The sequence below is a fragment of the Pseudonaja textilis genome, chromosome 2 (genome assembly GCF_049901715.1).
Source record: "Pseudonaja textilis isolate UNSWEBS1 chromosome 2, rPseTex1.2, whole genome shotgun sequence".
Lineage (NCBI taxonomy): Eukaryota > Metazoa > Chordata > Lepidosauria > Squamata > Elapidae > Pseudonaja > Pseudonaja textilis.
The window spans coordinates 105,955,863-105,971,812 of NC_141991.1; the positions used below are offsets into that span (position 1 = coordinate 105,955,863).

Below are 15,950 nucleotides of genomic sequence, written 5' to 3' on the forward strand. Positions count from 1 at the left end.
ATGAAAAAGCAAACAGACAAAAGAAGCTTGGTCGTAACATCATAAAGCAGACTAACCTCCCTTGATGTTGGCTTCCCTCTGAAGAATTCATGATTGAGTGAACTGTGGGGTGGATTGAAACGAGCTTGCAGAAAAACACATCCATTAGCTATTGCTTCCAAAGGGGCAGGGCCTTCGTAAGGAAAACCAAAGCCGATAAAGAGCTGTGGAAAGCAAATCCAGGCATTTAGCAATCTTTGGGAGAGGTAGGCTATTCAAATATATGTATTTTCTCCTTCAGTTCCTTGCCTCGGCCAGGGGGAGAAAAATTGTTGTACAACACTTTTGTAAAGCAGTTTTGATTGCTCCTCTCTCACCCATTCAGCCGAATGGAACTTATGGCTGTTTTACTATAAGTGGGAATGAATGTTCCATGAAGTCTTTGCTTGAACTTTTCATTGACATGTTTCCTCTTGGTTGACCAGTCTTCCTTTTTATATACTGTAGAACAAGCCACCGAATGTTTTTCCTCTCACTGCCTATGACTATTACCCTTTACTAACTTGCCCATATTAATAATTAGCTATTGAAGTCTAATTTTCTTCAATAGACCAGATGTCAGATGATAAGTTTATAAATGTTATCTTGTAATTTACTTTAGGCAGAGAAATGGTGAACAGTGTGAAATTGAGAAGTGCAAGTTCGGAATTTGGTTTCTTTATCTTTTCTTTCCTAGTCCTTCTTGTGTTTTTCATTTCTTTAATCCCTGCATTGAGAAGGCCTATACAATTAAATGGGGCTTCATTCACCCGTGTGGTCTCAGATTCCATGCATGCAATTTCAAAAGGTTGCACTTGTAAAAAAAAACATTTCCTATATACTGCAGTAAGAACATGCTTTATGAGCTATTAGACCCTGAATTTGACCCTTGGAAGAAACTAAGTGTTTGGAACTACATCTAAGAGTATGATCTCCCACACACTTTCACATGAAGTGTTACACAATCCAAATTTGGGAGGGAAAAGGTGCGCAATGTTCCATGACTGATGTGCATCCTACCTTTCCCTCCCTGAAAAATAAATGTTCCAAAGTTCTGTTTAATTTGTCTTGAGTGATTCTATTTAGCTTTATTCTAGAGTAGCATGAAAAACCAAAATGATGGCTAAAAAAAGCTGATCATACATTTTGAATTCTGCCATCCTCCATAAGGCAATCTGGTCACCTACTGATAAAGTCTTTAACCCATAGTTCTAGTGGACAGATTTCATCCCTGGAATGCAAACTACTATATATCTGTACTGTATATCTGTACTATGAAAAAAGTCTCCTGTCTTAAACTGTGTTCTCACAACCATTATAGTTTGACCATAATTTAGAGCAACTTGCATGGCCGGCTGGAGAATTCCAGGAGTCGAAAAACACACATCTTAAAATTCCCAGGGTTGGGAAACATTGATTTAGAGCAAAGAAATGCTGTCAAGTGCCTGATCCCCACTAGCAAATTAAGCAACTTGCCAAAGGAAATTTTCTTCACTGATGTTTTTAATACCACTCGCCTGATGTTTCCATTGTTTTTCAGCTCTGCAATCCTGCGATGCAAGGCCATCTAGATCCTCTTTCCTGAGGCTTTTTGTAGGTATGAATACATTCCCATAATTTGTTTCTGTGTTCATGCAACTGCAGGAAGCAAAGCTTTTTTTCTGCCAAAAAGGGGCTTTTAACCAGTTAAACGAACTAGTTAATTTAACAATTAATGAGTGGAACGGTTTGCCTTCAGAAGCTCCATCATTGGAAATTTTGAAGAAGAGAGTGGACAGCCATTTGTCTGAAATGGTATAGGGGTTCATGCTGGAGCAAGGGGTTGGACTAAAAGTCCCTCCAAGATCCCTTCCAACTGTTAATCTGTTATTCTCTAAGAGCTGCAGTGGTGGTGGTAGAATGCAGTACTTGCAGGCTACTACTGCTGCCTGCCATCTGCCTGCAATTTGGCAGTACCAATCTCACCAGGCTCAAATTTGATTCAGCCTTCCATCCTTCCAAGGTAGGTAAAATGAAGACCCGCATTGTTGGGAGCAATATGCTGACTCTGTAAACTGCTTAGAGAGGGCTGTAAAAGCACTGTGAAGAGGTATATAAGTGCTATTGCTAAGTGCTATTTTTTCCGTTAGCATCCACACATTCCTCAGCTAGGGAACAGAATTATCTGGCCAATACCTTGGCTTTTCTCAGCAGTTGCTGAAAGTCATGCTGGGACAAAAGACCGTGATTCTTCACAAAAGCTGGAACCTCCGGTGGGCGTTGGGTTTCATAATAAACAGTGCCATGGATCTCCATGTACTTGTTAAGGATGGCCAGAAACTTCTCTTTACCCTGGAAAGAAAAGAAAAGAAAGGAAAGGAAAGGAAAGGAAAGGAAAGGAAAGGAAAGGAAAGGAAAGGAAAGGAAAGGAGCTAGTCAGGTCCTGTTAAGACAGCCTGAAATCCTGAACATTTTGCTCTTTATTTTTCTTCCTCAACAGGCTTTGGAGTTTCTTTGGATGGCTTTTTGGACTTCTGAGAGGAGGTAGAGGTACGTTGTTCTTCCTTAATGATATTTATGTGTTAGTATTTTACATACTATCTCAATCCAGTGAGATCTGGGCAGTCTTCAGACATTTTGCTGCTTAGATAACACCCCCTCTCTTTCCTAGCATGACAAAGTCCCATGGGGGTTGTTTATGATAAATTTCTTGGGTTTCATATGGAAAGATGCAATACAATGCATCTCACACGCTCAGCCCTAACTAAATCAAAGGCAAGAGTGCCACCAGAGACAACTCAAGAGTCAGGCAGCTTAGAAATATGATATATACATAGGCAAATTTTGATATATATTTTCCTCCTTCGGGGGGCACAATATAATATATTTTCTATCAAATCTAATATGAATAGCTAAAAGAAGAGCCAGTGGAAAATACATTTTCAGCAGTCTGCTGCCAACTACATTTGAGAGTAAGGATTCTGTAACCCTCAAATTTTATTAAACTTACATAGATTTTATTCAACTGTTGGTCTTCTGCTGAAGAAACATAGAATTAAGCAAATAAAATGCATTCCAAATCACATTTGTAGATCCACTAAGGCAGGAATAAAAGAATAAGCTGTGATCTGAGAATGCTGTTTCTTCAAAAACCTCACCACAGCTATAAGCTGCCTGTGTTTAGAGACCCCTCTGTGAATGTGAGATTAAAAAATACTGGCCTATAATAGAAGGAATGTTATATGACAATGGATATTTGCCCTTCTATAATATCTTTTTTAATGAACATGGTTGATTTAACTTTGTACTGTGTGTGTGAGTATGTGTGTGTGTGTGCATGTGCATGTGTGTGTGTATGTATGTATATGTATGTGTATACACACACACAGACACAGACACACACACATCCCATATCAAAAACCAAACTTTACTTTTTAATGAGTAGGGCCTGAAATAGATGAAATTTTCATTACCTGAGAATCAAACCTTCAATTCTAGTGGAAATTAACTCAATCCACTAAGCAGTGCAACTGGCCTTAACTAATATTTAGAGTTAATGTCAATGTAAACTTAACACTTAAAACAAACCATACTCTTGGTGTCTATAAAACTGCTTTTTAGATTAACTTTAGATTAACAAGGGATCTGTGTAGTTTACTTCTGCACTTCATTTGTCCCCAAAGGGTAAATCTGCACCCCAAATTTCCCTTTTAACATTAAAGATTAGCCTCAATAAATTAAACTAAACACCCAGCCAAGAATTCTAAGTACTTGAAAACTTACTATGGATATTTTGTTTCTGGGATTTACTAGTTGATACTAAATAAAATATCACTTTGGTACAATTTGGATGGTTTTTTGGTGTTTTTTTTTTTTGGCTTAAAATATTAAAATTTATTCTTAATGAGAGGGGCTTCCTGTACTGTATGATTTCTCTCTTCTCTCTTTTGCTCTTTCTCCTTTATTCTAATTCTTCTGCAACACCCATCCTGTTAGAGAATGATTGTCTTTGATCAGTGTGTGTATTTATTTATCTATGGGTTACTGAAAAGCCTTCAGAACGAAAAAAAAAGTATAAACCAGTGATATTATAAACAGCAATTAAAAGCCTGGTAAACAGTTCTATTTGGAAGCATTCAAAGGGTATGTTTAGCAAATAGCACATTCAGTGCAAAGCTAAAGAGAAAAATAGGGTGAACCATTTATATGTTAGAAGGTGAGAGCCTCTTGAACACCTTCTTGAGTGCAGGTAGAAAATGTAATTGCTTCTATCTTGTTTAATTGCTTTATTGCAGGAAGAAAATAGACAGATTTAAAAAGATAAAAGAAGAAGAAAAGTGGTATCTTGCTGCCACAACCTGGCAATTTTCCTTCTGGAGATCCAACATGCATTAGGTTGATTAATTTGGAGCTCATCTGATGCTATCTTTAAATAATTGCACAGAGCCAGTAAGGACTTCATTAACGCTCTATCTAATGCATACGCTTGCAGATCAATATATATTGCACAATATTCCCAAGCATGGATCTCTTTTCTGCAGCCAGCACAAATTCTACTCAAAAAAGCAAATTCCCCTTTGAAGTCAACTTTGGTCAGCACCAAACAGCACTCTGAACAGCACTCTTTTCATTCCCCTTTCCTTTCTTCAACTCCTCATCTACCTCAGCCTTAAAAGACCCAATTATTCTGAGAAAAAAGCAAAGGTGTCAACATTCAATATGGTGGATCTGAAACTCAACTTTACACAAATTCTCCTAATTAACACTCATAAAGGAAGGAATGTCCCAGTATTGCTGATCAATTTATAGAACCTGCAACAGCCATGTGGTACAAAGATTGGGCTCAATTGCTCCCACTTCAAGAGATCAGTAGTGGGTCTTAGTCATTTCAAATACCAGCATTCATCTAATTCCTATCTCCTGGAGCAGTGTGCACAGCATCATATACAGGGAGTCTTCAACTGATGACCACAAATTGAGCCCCAAATTTATGTTGCTAAGTGAGACATTTGTTAAGCGAGTTTTGCCTCATTTGATGACCTTTCTTGCCACACCTGTTAAGTGAATCACTGCAAGGTTACAATGCATGGTTGTTGACAGAATCTGGCTTCCCCATTGATTTTTCCTCATCAGAAAGTTGCAAAAAGTGATCAAATGACCCCGGGATATTGCAACCATCATAAATATGAACAAGTTGCCAACTATCTAAATTTTGATCACATGACCACGGGGATGCTGCAGTGGTCATAAGTGTGAAAAATAAGTCACTTTTTAAAGTGCCATTATAACCTTGAATGCTCACTAAACAAATGGTTGTAACTTGTGGACTACCAGTATCAGCTTTTTGGAAACAGTGAATTCAATTGAATAGGCCACAGAACAGTGGTGGGATTCAAAAATTTTTACAACCAGTTCTGTGGGCATGGCTTGGTAGGCATGACAGGGGAAGGATACTGTAAAATCTCCAGTCAGAGGTGGTATTTGACGGTTCTCTGAACTACTCAAAATTTCCTCTACTTGTTCTCTAGAACTGGTCAGTACCTGCTGAATGCCACCTCTGCCAGAGTACAGCTAGAGCTAAGCATACTAGCAGTTGTGAAATGTTTTGGGGAACCCAGATATTTATTTCTCGATTCCATGAACTCTATAGCTTCCTTGGAGCCTGTGACGACTCAAACTGGGAAAAGAAATGAAGCTACCTGGCTGCCTACCTTTTTTCTGTTCACACCCCTTTCCCACCCAGTTTTACAAATGGACATATAAACTCTGAAAAGAGTTGAGGGGCATTTGCATCAGAGCCAGCAAAGCCAGTGGACGATTTAATTCCTAGATTATTATTTTTTTACACCCAAGCAAATAGTTGAAAAAAAGAAAAGGAGAAAAGGGTGGAGGAGGCAGCTTTATTATTCCTTGCTGTCAAAAATTAGGCCAAGTTGCTGCATCAAGTTGCTACTGGTCTCCTTTTGGCTGATAATTAGTAATGACTGGCAAGAAAACAAGCCATCTGTCAAACAAGGAATGAGATTTGCCTGTATAGCAACTGAGTCTCTGTGGTGATGTCCTTGCAGGCCCCACCCTGCAGCTTCATCATGATGGAGGCAAAAGGGAGGGGCTTGCAGTGTGATGTCACTGCAGGGCAAGGCTTGCCACTCCTTGCCCATTGGGTCCCTCCCAGCTGTGCAAGATGCCTTAGAATCGATGTTGTTTCAAAATTTGTTTTTGAGTATACAGAACAGTGGTGGGATTCATTTTTTTTTTTTTTTGCAACTGGTTCTGTGGGCGTAGCTTGGTGGGCATGGCAGGGGAAGGAAGGATACTGTAAAACCTCCAGTCAGAGGTGGTATTTGTTGGTTCTCTGAACTACTCAAAATTTCAACTACCAGTTCTCCAGAACTGGTCAGAACCTGCTGAATACCACCTCTGATACAGATGCACAAATGTGTTGGTACTTTTTTAATGCAGCTGTAACTTGTCTCAGTATCATAATGCTGTTCTGCCCATGTGTGTGATCTGCTTCCTTTCATTGTGTACTATTGCCTTGCCTCAGGCAACTTTTTCCTCAGATTCCCCAAAATTTCAACAATGGGCTATTCCTGATTTAAAATTCTACCCTTAGTATTTCTGGCCATGAAACACACCCCAGGCCCGCTGCTGGACCTTATAGCAGAGGTACAGAAATGTTTTAGCATGGATTCTACAGGTGAATGTTTCACGATTTCTGATTCTACACAGGGATGTCTGAACACAATTGAGCAGAAGAATATATAGGATGATGATGCTACCTAGTTAGGGTAATGAAACATCTGCAAGAAAACAAGCAAGCTCAGAGAGCACCAAGGAGTCCTCACATATAATTTATATGTGTCACACATTTATTCCTACATATCAACAAAGGAAAACCATTTGATAGCAGATATGTATTTATAGTAATTGTTTTATTTGTTTCATGTTAGATATGCATAGAAATGAACAAGACAGTAAAATATGTTGCATATTTGGTTGGAGTCATAAATATGATGGGAAAAGAGAAAGAACTTTCTCTAAAAATGTCTGCTGTTTCTCTTTGCGGTTGATGCTCTTCACTGCCTCTTAATAGAGCTTTTTTGCCGCTTAGAGATTTCAGTAAGGAGCAATTGCAGAATGAGGCATAACTGATTTCTCCAATTGTGGAGGGGCCAGATTTCTAGGGAGAAAATGTCTCTGCCAGAGTATGTGTAGATTAAAAAAAAAACCCTTTCTCTTAAAAATTCACTATGAACACTTTGATTCTGCCTAGGGAAGAAATAATTGTTTTCTCTGAAAAATGGAACAGTAGTCACAGGAGGGAAGATAACCCTTTTCATAGATATGCAAAGTATATCAGCAGCAAATGAGAGGAAGCAACATGAAGAAAATGAGAACTTGCCATGTCCATGTCCTTTATAAAGAATGTATGTGTGTTGAGCAAATGCCATTTGTACCAAAGCAATCAGAACAAAATGATTTATCTTGCTAAAAAGACGAGATGAATGTCACTTTAAAGAATTATCCAAAATCTCTTTGTAATAATTCATATTAAACTCCACTTTGAAAACAGTTATTTAAATGCATATAATCTACATATGAAAAGCATTAAAGCACTATTTGTTCTGCTATAATACATTAAACATATATATATATATAGTTCAAAATGATTTGTGACTTACTGTACCTGTAACTGGAAATCCATGTTGGCACATAGAGAGAAGCAAGAAGAGGCAAGATTGACTTCCTGTGTATAAAAGACAACAAACTAAAATGCTCCAAGATGGTGAAATACAAGTTATATGACCATGTAAAGAGCTTGGGTGGATCAGAACAGCCATTCATCAAATCTAACTTCCCCCAGCCTGGTGGTCACCAAACAAGCTGAATTTATAATCAACCCATAGCAAATTCTTCTTCATTCTTGAAAAGGCCAGCAACATAGCTGTCATCACTCTTCCCGTGGAAAACAATATTCTCCAAATAAAAACAAAACAAAACAGAACAGAACCAATGCTATGAATGTTTTAGATGACTTAGGTTTGAAGGGGTCAGCATGAATGATCAAATATGGAACATAGAACTCTTAAAAGTTGTGATTAGTTCAGAATCTGATCTTGGTTTGTAGCATTAATGCAGGAAAATATTTGCTATGGTCAGTTGGCCTGTGTGACTTGTCTTCTTCTAGGAAAATTGAAGCAAGCTTTGATTGCCAGTTTGTATCCTCAAGATATGAGCTTTGCAACCTGAAGTCAGACCAATCATGACATCTTTCTCTCAGTTCTACCAACCACCCCATACTGCACAGCCAGGTTTTTGAAGGAGTAGATCCCCTGTACAGTAGTTGATTGATGGATTTTGGGAAAATCTTTGGGTTGCAGTTTCAGAATACTGTCCAAACAGTGCTTCTACTGAAACTTCACATGAAATTAACTTCAGGTATAGCTTTTTCAATTCAGGATTGCTTTGAATGTCAGTTTTTCTTCTCTTGGGCAAAATTCTCACTGAATGTCAACATAGCTTAAAACTGCAGCCTGCTTTTCTATGACATTCATAAACGCCCCTGGGGCCATTATTAACATTAAGTAGTATAAAGAATAAAAAATTAAGATAAACAAAGATTAAGGTCTGGGCCGTCACAAAATCAATCTAATAGTCATAGTTTTCCCAGGCTAAATATAACATTCAAAGAACTCAACAGGGAGTGAGACTATGCAACTAGGTTTGGTATGAAAAAAAAGAGACTTGTGGATTATGCACCCATAATTGGGCGGAATTAGCATGCAAGATGTGGTGTCTGAAGATGGGATTCTCTAGAAAGAGGTTCCCAAACTCTGCAGGACTGCAACAACTTAAAATGGCACATATGTTTATGTGGTTCTTCCCCCATCCTCACCCTCAATTAAACAAATGATTTCATTAATGTAGGGTTGAGCAAGATATTTATATATCCCTCTTATTCATTAATACAAAGGGCATTTTAAACTTGGTTTAGCAACTGCCCTTCAAGGTTTGGATAAATAAAATCAGGAGACCCAATTTTGACCCCGCAACTCCTTTGCCTGTGGAAGCTGGATCAGGCTGGGAAAAGTGTGTGAATTCACTCGGTCAGTTAAATCCCAATTTGAGGAGATAAAGGATACATTCCTTATTTCACAAGATCCTTGAGCTTATATATAAAATGCACCCCAAAGGCATAAAAGGCATTTCAAACAGTGGCGAGGGATGAATGAGTTTCATTATTTATATGGTTGGGATGAAATGTTTGTTTGTGTACGTAACCAACCTTCCAAATGCTGGCTTCCTTCCCATAGACAACTGCCATATTGTTGGCCTTGTTGGATTTAATAAATTGCTTCTCAGTCACATTGAGCTCTTCTGACACAAACCCCATGAAAGAATTATCTGGTGTATGAGCTGTGGAGGAATAACATATTATGTCACTGTAAGAATGGAAATATTCATCTCTCTCCTCTGAATAATACAATCTACCCAGAGGTGGCATTCAGCAGGTTCTGACCAGGTCTGGAGAACCAGTAGAGGAAATTTTAAGTAGTTCAGAGAACCAGCAAATACCACTACTGACTGGCCCCCACCCCTATCTATTCTCTGCCTCCTGAGTCTCAGCTGATCAGCTGGGTCTTCTTTTGTTGCCCTGCACCAGGAGAACAGAGCTGGAAAGCAGGTTAGTGGGGTGGGGAAGGAATGGAGATTTTGCACTAACCTTCCCCTGCCATGCCCACAGAACCGGCAGTAAAAGGTTTTGAATCCCACCACTGAATCTACCCCATCTCCAATGAAATAGCATTCCATTTCATTGGAAGAGTATATCTTTTGTAGAGGCGACATTGAATTTTGTGCTTGCCCTAGATCAGGGGTATTCAATCTTGGCAACTTTAAGACCTGTGGATTTCAACTAGCAATGGTCCTGGCTGGATAATTCTGGGAGTTGCAGTCCATAATTCTTAAAGTTGCCAAAACCCCTGCCCTAGAGATTTCTTGCAAACTTTATGTATCAAACCCTGAAACATGGGATCCTAAACATCATCATTATCAGAGTTGGAAGACACCTTGGAGGTCTTTTACTCCAACCCCCTGCTCATGCAGGACACCCTATACCATTTCAGATAAATGGATATCCAGTCTCTTAAAACCCTTCTGTGATGGAGCACCCACAACCCCTGAAGACAAGCCCTTCCATTGGTCGATTGTTCTCACTGTCAGGAAATTTCTCCTCAGTTCTAGGTCTATACCACCAATCCTCCGGCTATCCACATGAGAGGAGCTTTGTTGGTTTAGAAATCAAATATCCTTATTTTAAAAATGAATCTACTAATATATTTCATACCTCTCTTACCTGATACTTTTCATTCTGTAATAGAATACCACTTTAATTTTATTTATTTTTTTGTTCATGCGACAGCTATAATAGTTGAATGAGCAGTCTGAAGAAGGATGGACAATTTTTAGAATCAAAAGATCAGTCCTGAAAAAAATGTTACTTTTATATAACAATTTATTTTGGCTCATAATTTGCACTTGGTACAAGTGTTTAAACATCTTAGTGAAAACTTGGCTGGCCATACTAATTCTTATTATTGTTTGGAAGGTTTTCAAAGCTTTGATGATTTGGGCATACTCAATGACTTGTATTGATGCTAAAGTTGTATTTTTCCAAAATTCAAAGGTTTGGGTAATTGAATTATTTTAGAACTGAAACTTGTTGCAGGATTAATTCAACAATATGCTATAGTTTGCAGTTTATAAGATCAATTCAACTTCTGGTTCCATGAATAAAGTTTCATCTAAAATAACAAGAAGATCAAATAATTAATGGTAATTTCTTAAAACCAAGAGCTATCTGCTATTGATCCTGTTACTGGATCAGTGATTCATCAGATTTTCATGAACAACCCATATTTATTGAGAGAAAATAAAAGGGGAATAAAAGAAAATGTAACAGTACTAGCTTTGGAGAAAGGGAAGAATGATAGAGTATATTTAATTCCCAGTACATTTTGTAGTCAAAATATGTGCCAAAATATCACATGGACCTCCAGATGTCAGATTTCTATCTACTCTAACAAGCATGCTCAATAGTAAGGAATCATAGAAGCTGCAGTCCATTGACATCTGGAGAGCTATAGGCTACTCATTTCAACCTTGAGTATGTATGCATGCTCACAACTTGGTTCGTGCAATTAGGAATATTTCTTTCTCCCGAATTCAAGTCATTTATACAGTATGTAATCCCGGCCACATGTTTTGGCAGAATCTCATCTGCCATCATCAGGCTTCTGTATTGTGTTCATCTGTGAGTCAGACTTTCACAGCCATTTCAGTCTTAAATTTGGTGCTAGCTTACTGCTGTGCCAGAATGGTTTTTTCTTCATCCTGATTGGTTGGGAGTCTTGGTCTGTGTTTATTGGTCTTCGAGTTTGCTGTGTTCTGCTTGATTGGTGTTTCTAATATCTTCTATCTGTTTTGTGGCTTTTTTTGTCTTGATTGGCTGGCAACATTGTGTTTCCTATATTGGAGGCTTTTAGTGTGTCTTGGCTCCGAGTAAACGGATGGCTATCATTTATTAGGAAGCTAGATTTCATCAGGGTGCCTGGTTGGGGTGTGTTTGAGCCAGAGGTATAATTCTTATATTGAAAATAAAAAGAATCATTATGCTACATTTATCCATATTTTTATACTATTATTTTGTCTACACATTTTTACTACCACTGATTTTGAGTTTGGCTTTGTTTTGACTGCCTCTTGGCAGAAAAAAGGAGCACCAACCAGCATCTTCCTTGGTCTGCTTGCTTTCCCAGCATGTTGTCAAACTCAACAAAGAACTCATTCTTATCCCCTTATGCATGCCATATTTCTTTTTAAGAGATGGCAGGAAAGATCCACGGCTTCCTTTGCATGTATTTAAATATATGTTGGAGTCAATCATATAAGAATGGTCTTTCTGAATAGTGGTTAACAAGGCTTGAACCTTTATTAGAAAACACACTTGGTTTATTTAGAGATAATTCTTAATTCTTTGATAAAATATTCCCATGAGCATATCCCTGACATAATATTACAAACAAGAAAAATGTTATGAGATGATTACTGCTAAATGTCACCCTCAGCCAATATATATTATTAGAGGAATTAGGATAGTGAGAATTTTGGACCGATTGGGAGGACAGAAATTTCACTCTTTTAAGAGTCACTCTTAAAACTGACTCTTGTTCACCTGGCAAGGGCATCCTAAAGGGCCAAAAGAGGCAAAATGGGGGCAGTAACCCAACCTCTACCCTTTGTTTATGGTTATTGCATGTGGAGATCCTTTCATTGGGTGATCCTGGACTCATCTTCTCTCTCAGCCTAACCTGCATGATCAATTTATTACGAGGATAAAAAGGGATGCAATGAAAATCTGTGCTCTTTGTTAAAAGTATATGCATAAAACATTTATTTACAAATGAAACTTTTGTGTCTGTAACTTTAACTGAGCAAAACAGTGTATCATAAGGCAACAATTTTTGAACCAAGATATAAAATGGGTTAATTTATGGAATCCATCCATGGAATTCATGACTCCTGTGGGATTGAAATTTAGCAAATTTGTAGTTGCTTCTCTGCTGCCACAATGTTGCCCAGATGTTCAGTAATCTGGTTTTGCTGTAGCACTCCAGAGACCAGGTACACCAGCCTCTTCCTTGGCTGCTGAAGATCAGGTAGACTTATCCCACCCTAGCCCTTTGGAGGCCAGGTAGACCAGTCCCACTATGACCTGAGGGAGGGCAGTCAACCACAGCAAAGCTGTCAAGAAGTTGAAAATTGTTGTCACTGTCACTGCTTTTTTGCCTTTGGTCATTCTGTTTCTCTGTTTTGGTAAGAAAATATCTCTGAAACAATGACCCAACGGATCACAGTTTGTTTATTGACAAATAAAATAGTAATATTGGATAAATCTGTCCTAAGTAGAACTAAATTGATAATGGCATATTATCAGTGAAAAACCTACAGACATGCCTAGCACATCTCAAAGCTAACAAATAGGACAAAGAAATCCATTTTGACTATAAGAGATTGCCTGTGAAGCTAAGGATGAGTTAATCTCACTACAAAAAAACCTTTTCATTTCTAACCAATACATTGTTGATTCTCACCATACTGATTTCCAGGGACCTAGCAACAATGAAGTCACCCATCCTTAACTAAAACTAGAGCTACAATTTTCAGGCCACACATAGCTGGCCTTTTCCCAGGAAACCTGCCTGCTTCTAACAATGATTTCTGGTTGTTGTCATTCCCGCAGCCCATCTCTCTTTAACCTTCCACTCGGAACTGTGTATTTTCCCACCTGCCTCTTCTGATAGTTTATCACATCCTCAGGGAATTCTGAGACAGATTCTGTGCAATAAAATATATCAAAGGAGGGGACCTAAGAAACCTAATACGATGCCGATCTATAAAAGCCCATTTGTTTCATTTCTCATTTGATCCTTAGATTGTTTTGACCACAACATCACATCCCTCTCTTACTGCTTCAATTGGGTTTTAGCTAGGTGAAAATGATTGGTTATTTTGGCAACTTCCAAAGGGAGACAGAGAGAGAGAGAAAAAAAAACTTGCATGGGAATCATGCAGTGTTGATCAAACTATGCTGAGGAAAAAGGTAGGTACTGGGGTAGCCTGAAAACATAATTAACAGAACAGTGGGAGTGGGTAGTTAAAAGCTAAAGTGAAAGCTAATTAAAATGGCAGGCCCCATTAAGCCAACTTATCCTTGGGGTATCGTTGTCAAGGTTAAGGGTAGGGTGAATCAGGAAATTTGCCTATTGGGGCCCTTGGGAAATCAGCACAGAGGTGCACAAGTGGCAGAATATCTTAACACAACAAGAGGCATCTCAGGGAAAAGGGTATTTTTAGTTTCTGTATTTGTGGTCCCTTTGGGATTTTTCCATTTTTCACAGCTTCAACTTTATTCCCTAGTCTCCAGAACTGAATGTCAGTCAGTCAACCTGATGCAAATTACTGGTTCAAAAATATGATCAGATCTGGGCTGCCACAAAATCAGTGCAGTCACTAGACAACAGCAAAATATTAGAATTATATGTATCTTTTGACTGTTCTCATGGGATCATCTGTGCAGCCCAGATCTGGTCCCCTGGTTCAATCAGCAGTGGTGAAAAATAGCATCATAGATTGATTACCTGGTCAGGTAATGAGGTCAATAATTGTTTGCTCAAAGTATAATCTCCAAGCTTGTCTTAGAGCAAAGAATGTTTTGAAGATGCAACAGTGCTGTAACAAGAAGGGAACACTAAAAGAGTTCAGATAATACATTTTTCTTTGCTTTATGTGTGTCCACTCCTCGAAAAGCAGAAATAAGGCTTGGAGAGCACAAGTTTGGCACACCTTCTGGCAGGGGTGGGATTCAAATTTCTTAGCAACTGGTTCTGTGGGTGTGGCCTAATTTGTGGGTGTGGCCTGGTGGTCATGTGACTGGCTGGGCATGGCTTGTTGACTGGACATGGCTTGGTGGTTATGTGACTGGCTGGATACGGCTTGTATGTAAATATTATAAGTATTTATGTAAATATTGAATTTTTTTTATAAAAAAGAACAACTTTTACCCCAAATCAGGCAAAGCAGGCAAGCAGATTGAGTTGCTCACAGAATCACAGATTCATTCAGAGATCTGTGTTTCTGCCATCTGCTACCTGAGTCAGCACTGAATAATAGAAGCTTCAGGCTCAGCTCTGCCTTTTGATTAGCTAGAAAGCAAGAAATCCAACAATTGTCTGCTTTTTAGCTAATCTAAATCTCCAGACACAGCAGAACAGCTGATGGTTGGGGGGTGGAAAAATAGCAACTTAGCAGGCAAGTTTGATGGCGCGCATGCCACGTAAGGAGTGAGTGGGCAGGGCAGGGTCATCCAGTGGTGCAATTTGCTGGCTCTACAGCAGGTAGAATCCCACCCCTGGTAAGAGTTCATTTTGCACACGCGTGTAGACCATTTCCAAAAAACCTCAGCTGTGCCACCCGGACAGCTAAGAAGCGCTGTGCGTGGGTGCACAGCATTTGAAAATCCTCTTCTTTCCTGCTTTTTCAACCTCAGCCATGCTGTGCAAAGCAGCTGAAGTTGAAAAAGCAGGAAATAAAGGACAGTCAAGAGCCCAGGCGGGCAGCTGGGCCAAACAGAGCAACAGACACTGAACCGGTTCGGTGTCTGCTGCTCTTCAGAACTGGGCCAAACCAGTAGCATCCCACCCCTGCCTTCTGGGACAGACAAAGACAGTTCTGAGGTTTACAGAATGAATAGTACATTGAATAGCGTTCAGATAGTGATCCATGCTTCATATAAGTAGTCAACAGGCAATGTTCAGCATTCTAGACCAGCTGAAGGATCCCAAAAACACATTTCAAAAGGGACTTCGGACAGAACATAGTGGAGGAGGTTTGTTTTTTGGGTTCTTCATATAGAGCTTCCTGGAGATTTCTGTATTTCCACTCTGGAAACCTAGGAAGGTTCTTACCTTGTTATCCCACATGATAACCACAATGAATATAAAAATCACTTACGAAACATTGTCATGAACTGCTTAGGATGGAGGTTCCAATAGCCCCAGTTTGTTCGATATCCATGTAGAGTGGCATATTCCTCATGGTTGTATGCAGGTTCAGTCCCAAAAGTATCAATTACTCGAACACGGCATCTGTGTAAGAGAATAAGAGGGGAAACCTATAACACTGACATCTTTGAAAGTCATGCTTTCTTAAGTGGAAGTACCCTATTATGTAATTTAGGATTCCTGTGATCTTCAATGAATAATTATAAACTTCTTGCACCGGGGACCTGTTTATTTGTTTGCTTGTTTCGTAGAGATATATCTTGCTTTTTGTTCAAAGGCTGCACTTATTATTCCTGCTTTTTATTTGTCCTCACAATAGCAACCAAT

General features: G+C 38.9%; 1 protein-coding gene across 2 annotated transcripts in view; it reads right to left on the bottom strand.

The window, feature by feature from the left end:
- MGAT5B (alpha-1,6-mannosylglycoprotein 6-beta-N-acetylglucosaminyltransferase B) overlaps positions 1-15,950 on the bottom strand; it is a 245,105-nt gene that overhangs the window by 35,871 nt on the left and 193,284 nt on the right. For both annotated transcript variants that reach the window (XM_026702067.2, XM_087924789.1), the window contains exons 10-13: positions 15,574-15,707; positions 9,287-9,417; positions 2,194-2,349; positions 57-203 (exon numbers count right to left, since the gene is read on the bottom strand). In XM_026702067.2, the coding sequence (XP_026557852.1) occupies positions 57-203; positions 2,194-2,349; positions 9,287-9,417; positions 15,574-15,707 (568 nt within the window). The remainder of the gene's footprint in view (positions 1-56; positions 204-2,193; positions 2,350-9,286; positions 9,418-15,573; positions 15,708-15,950) is intronic.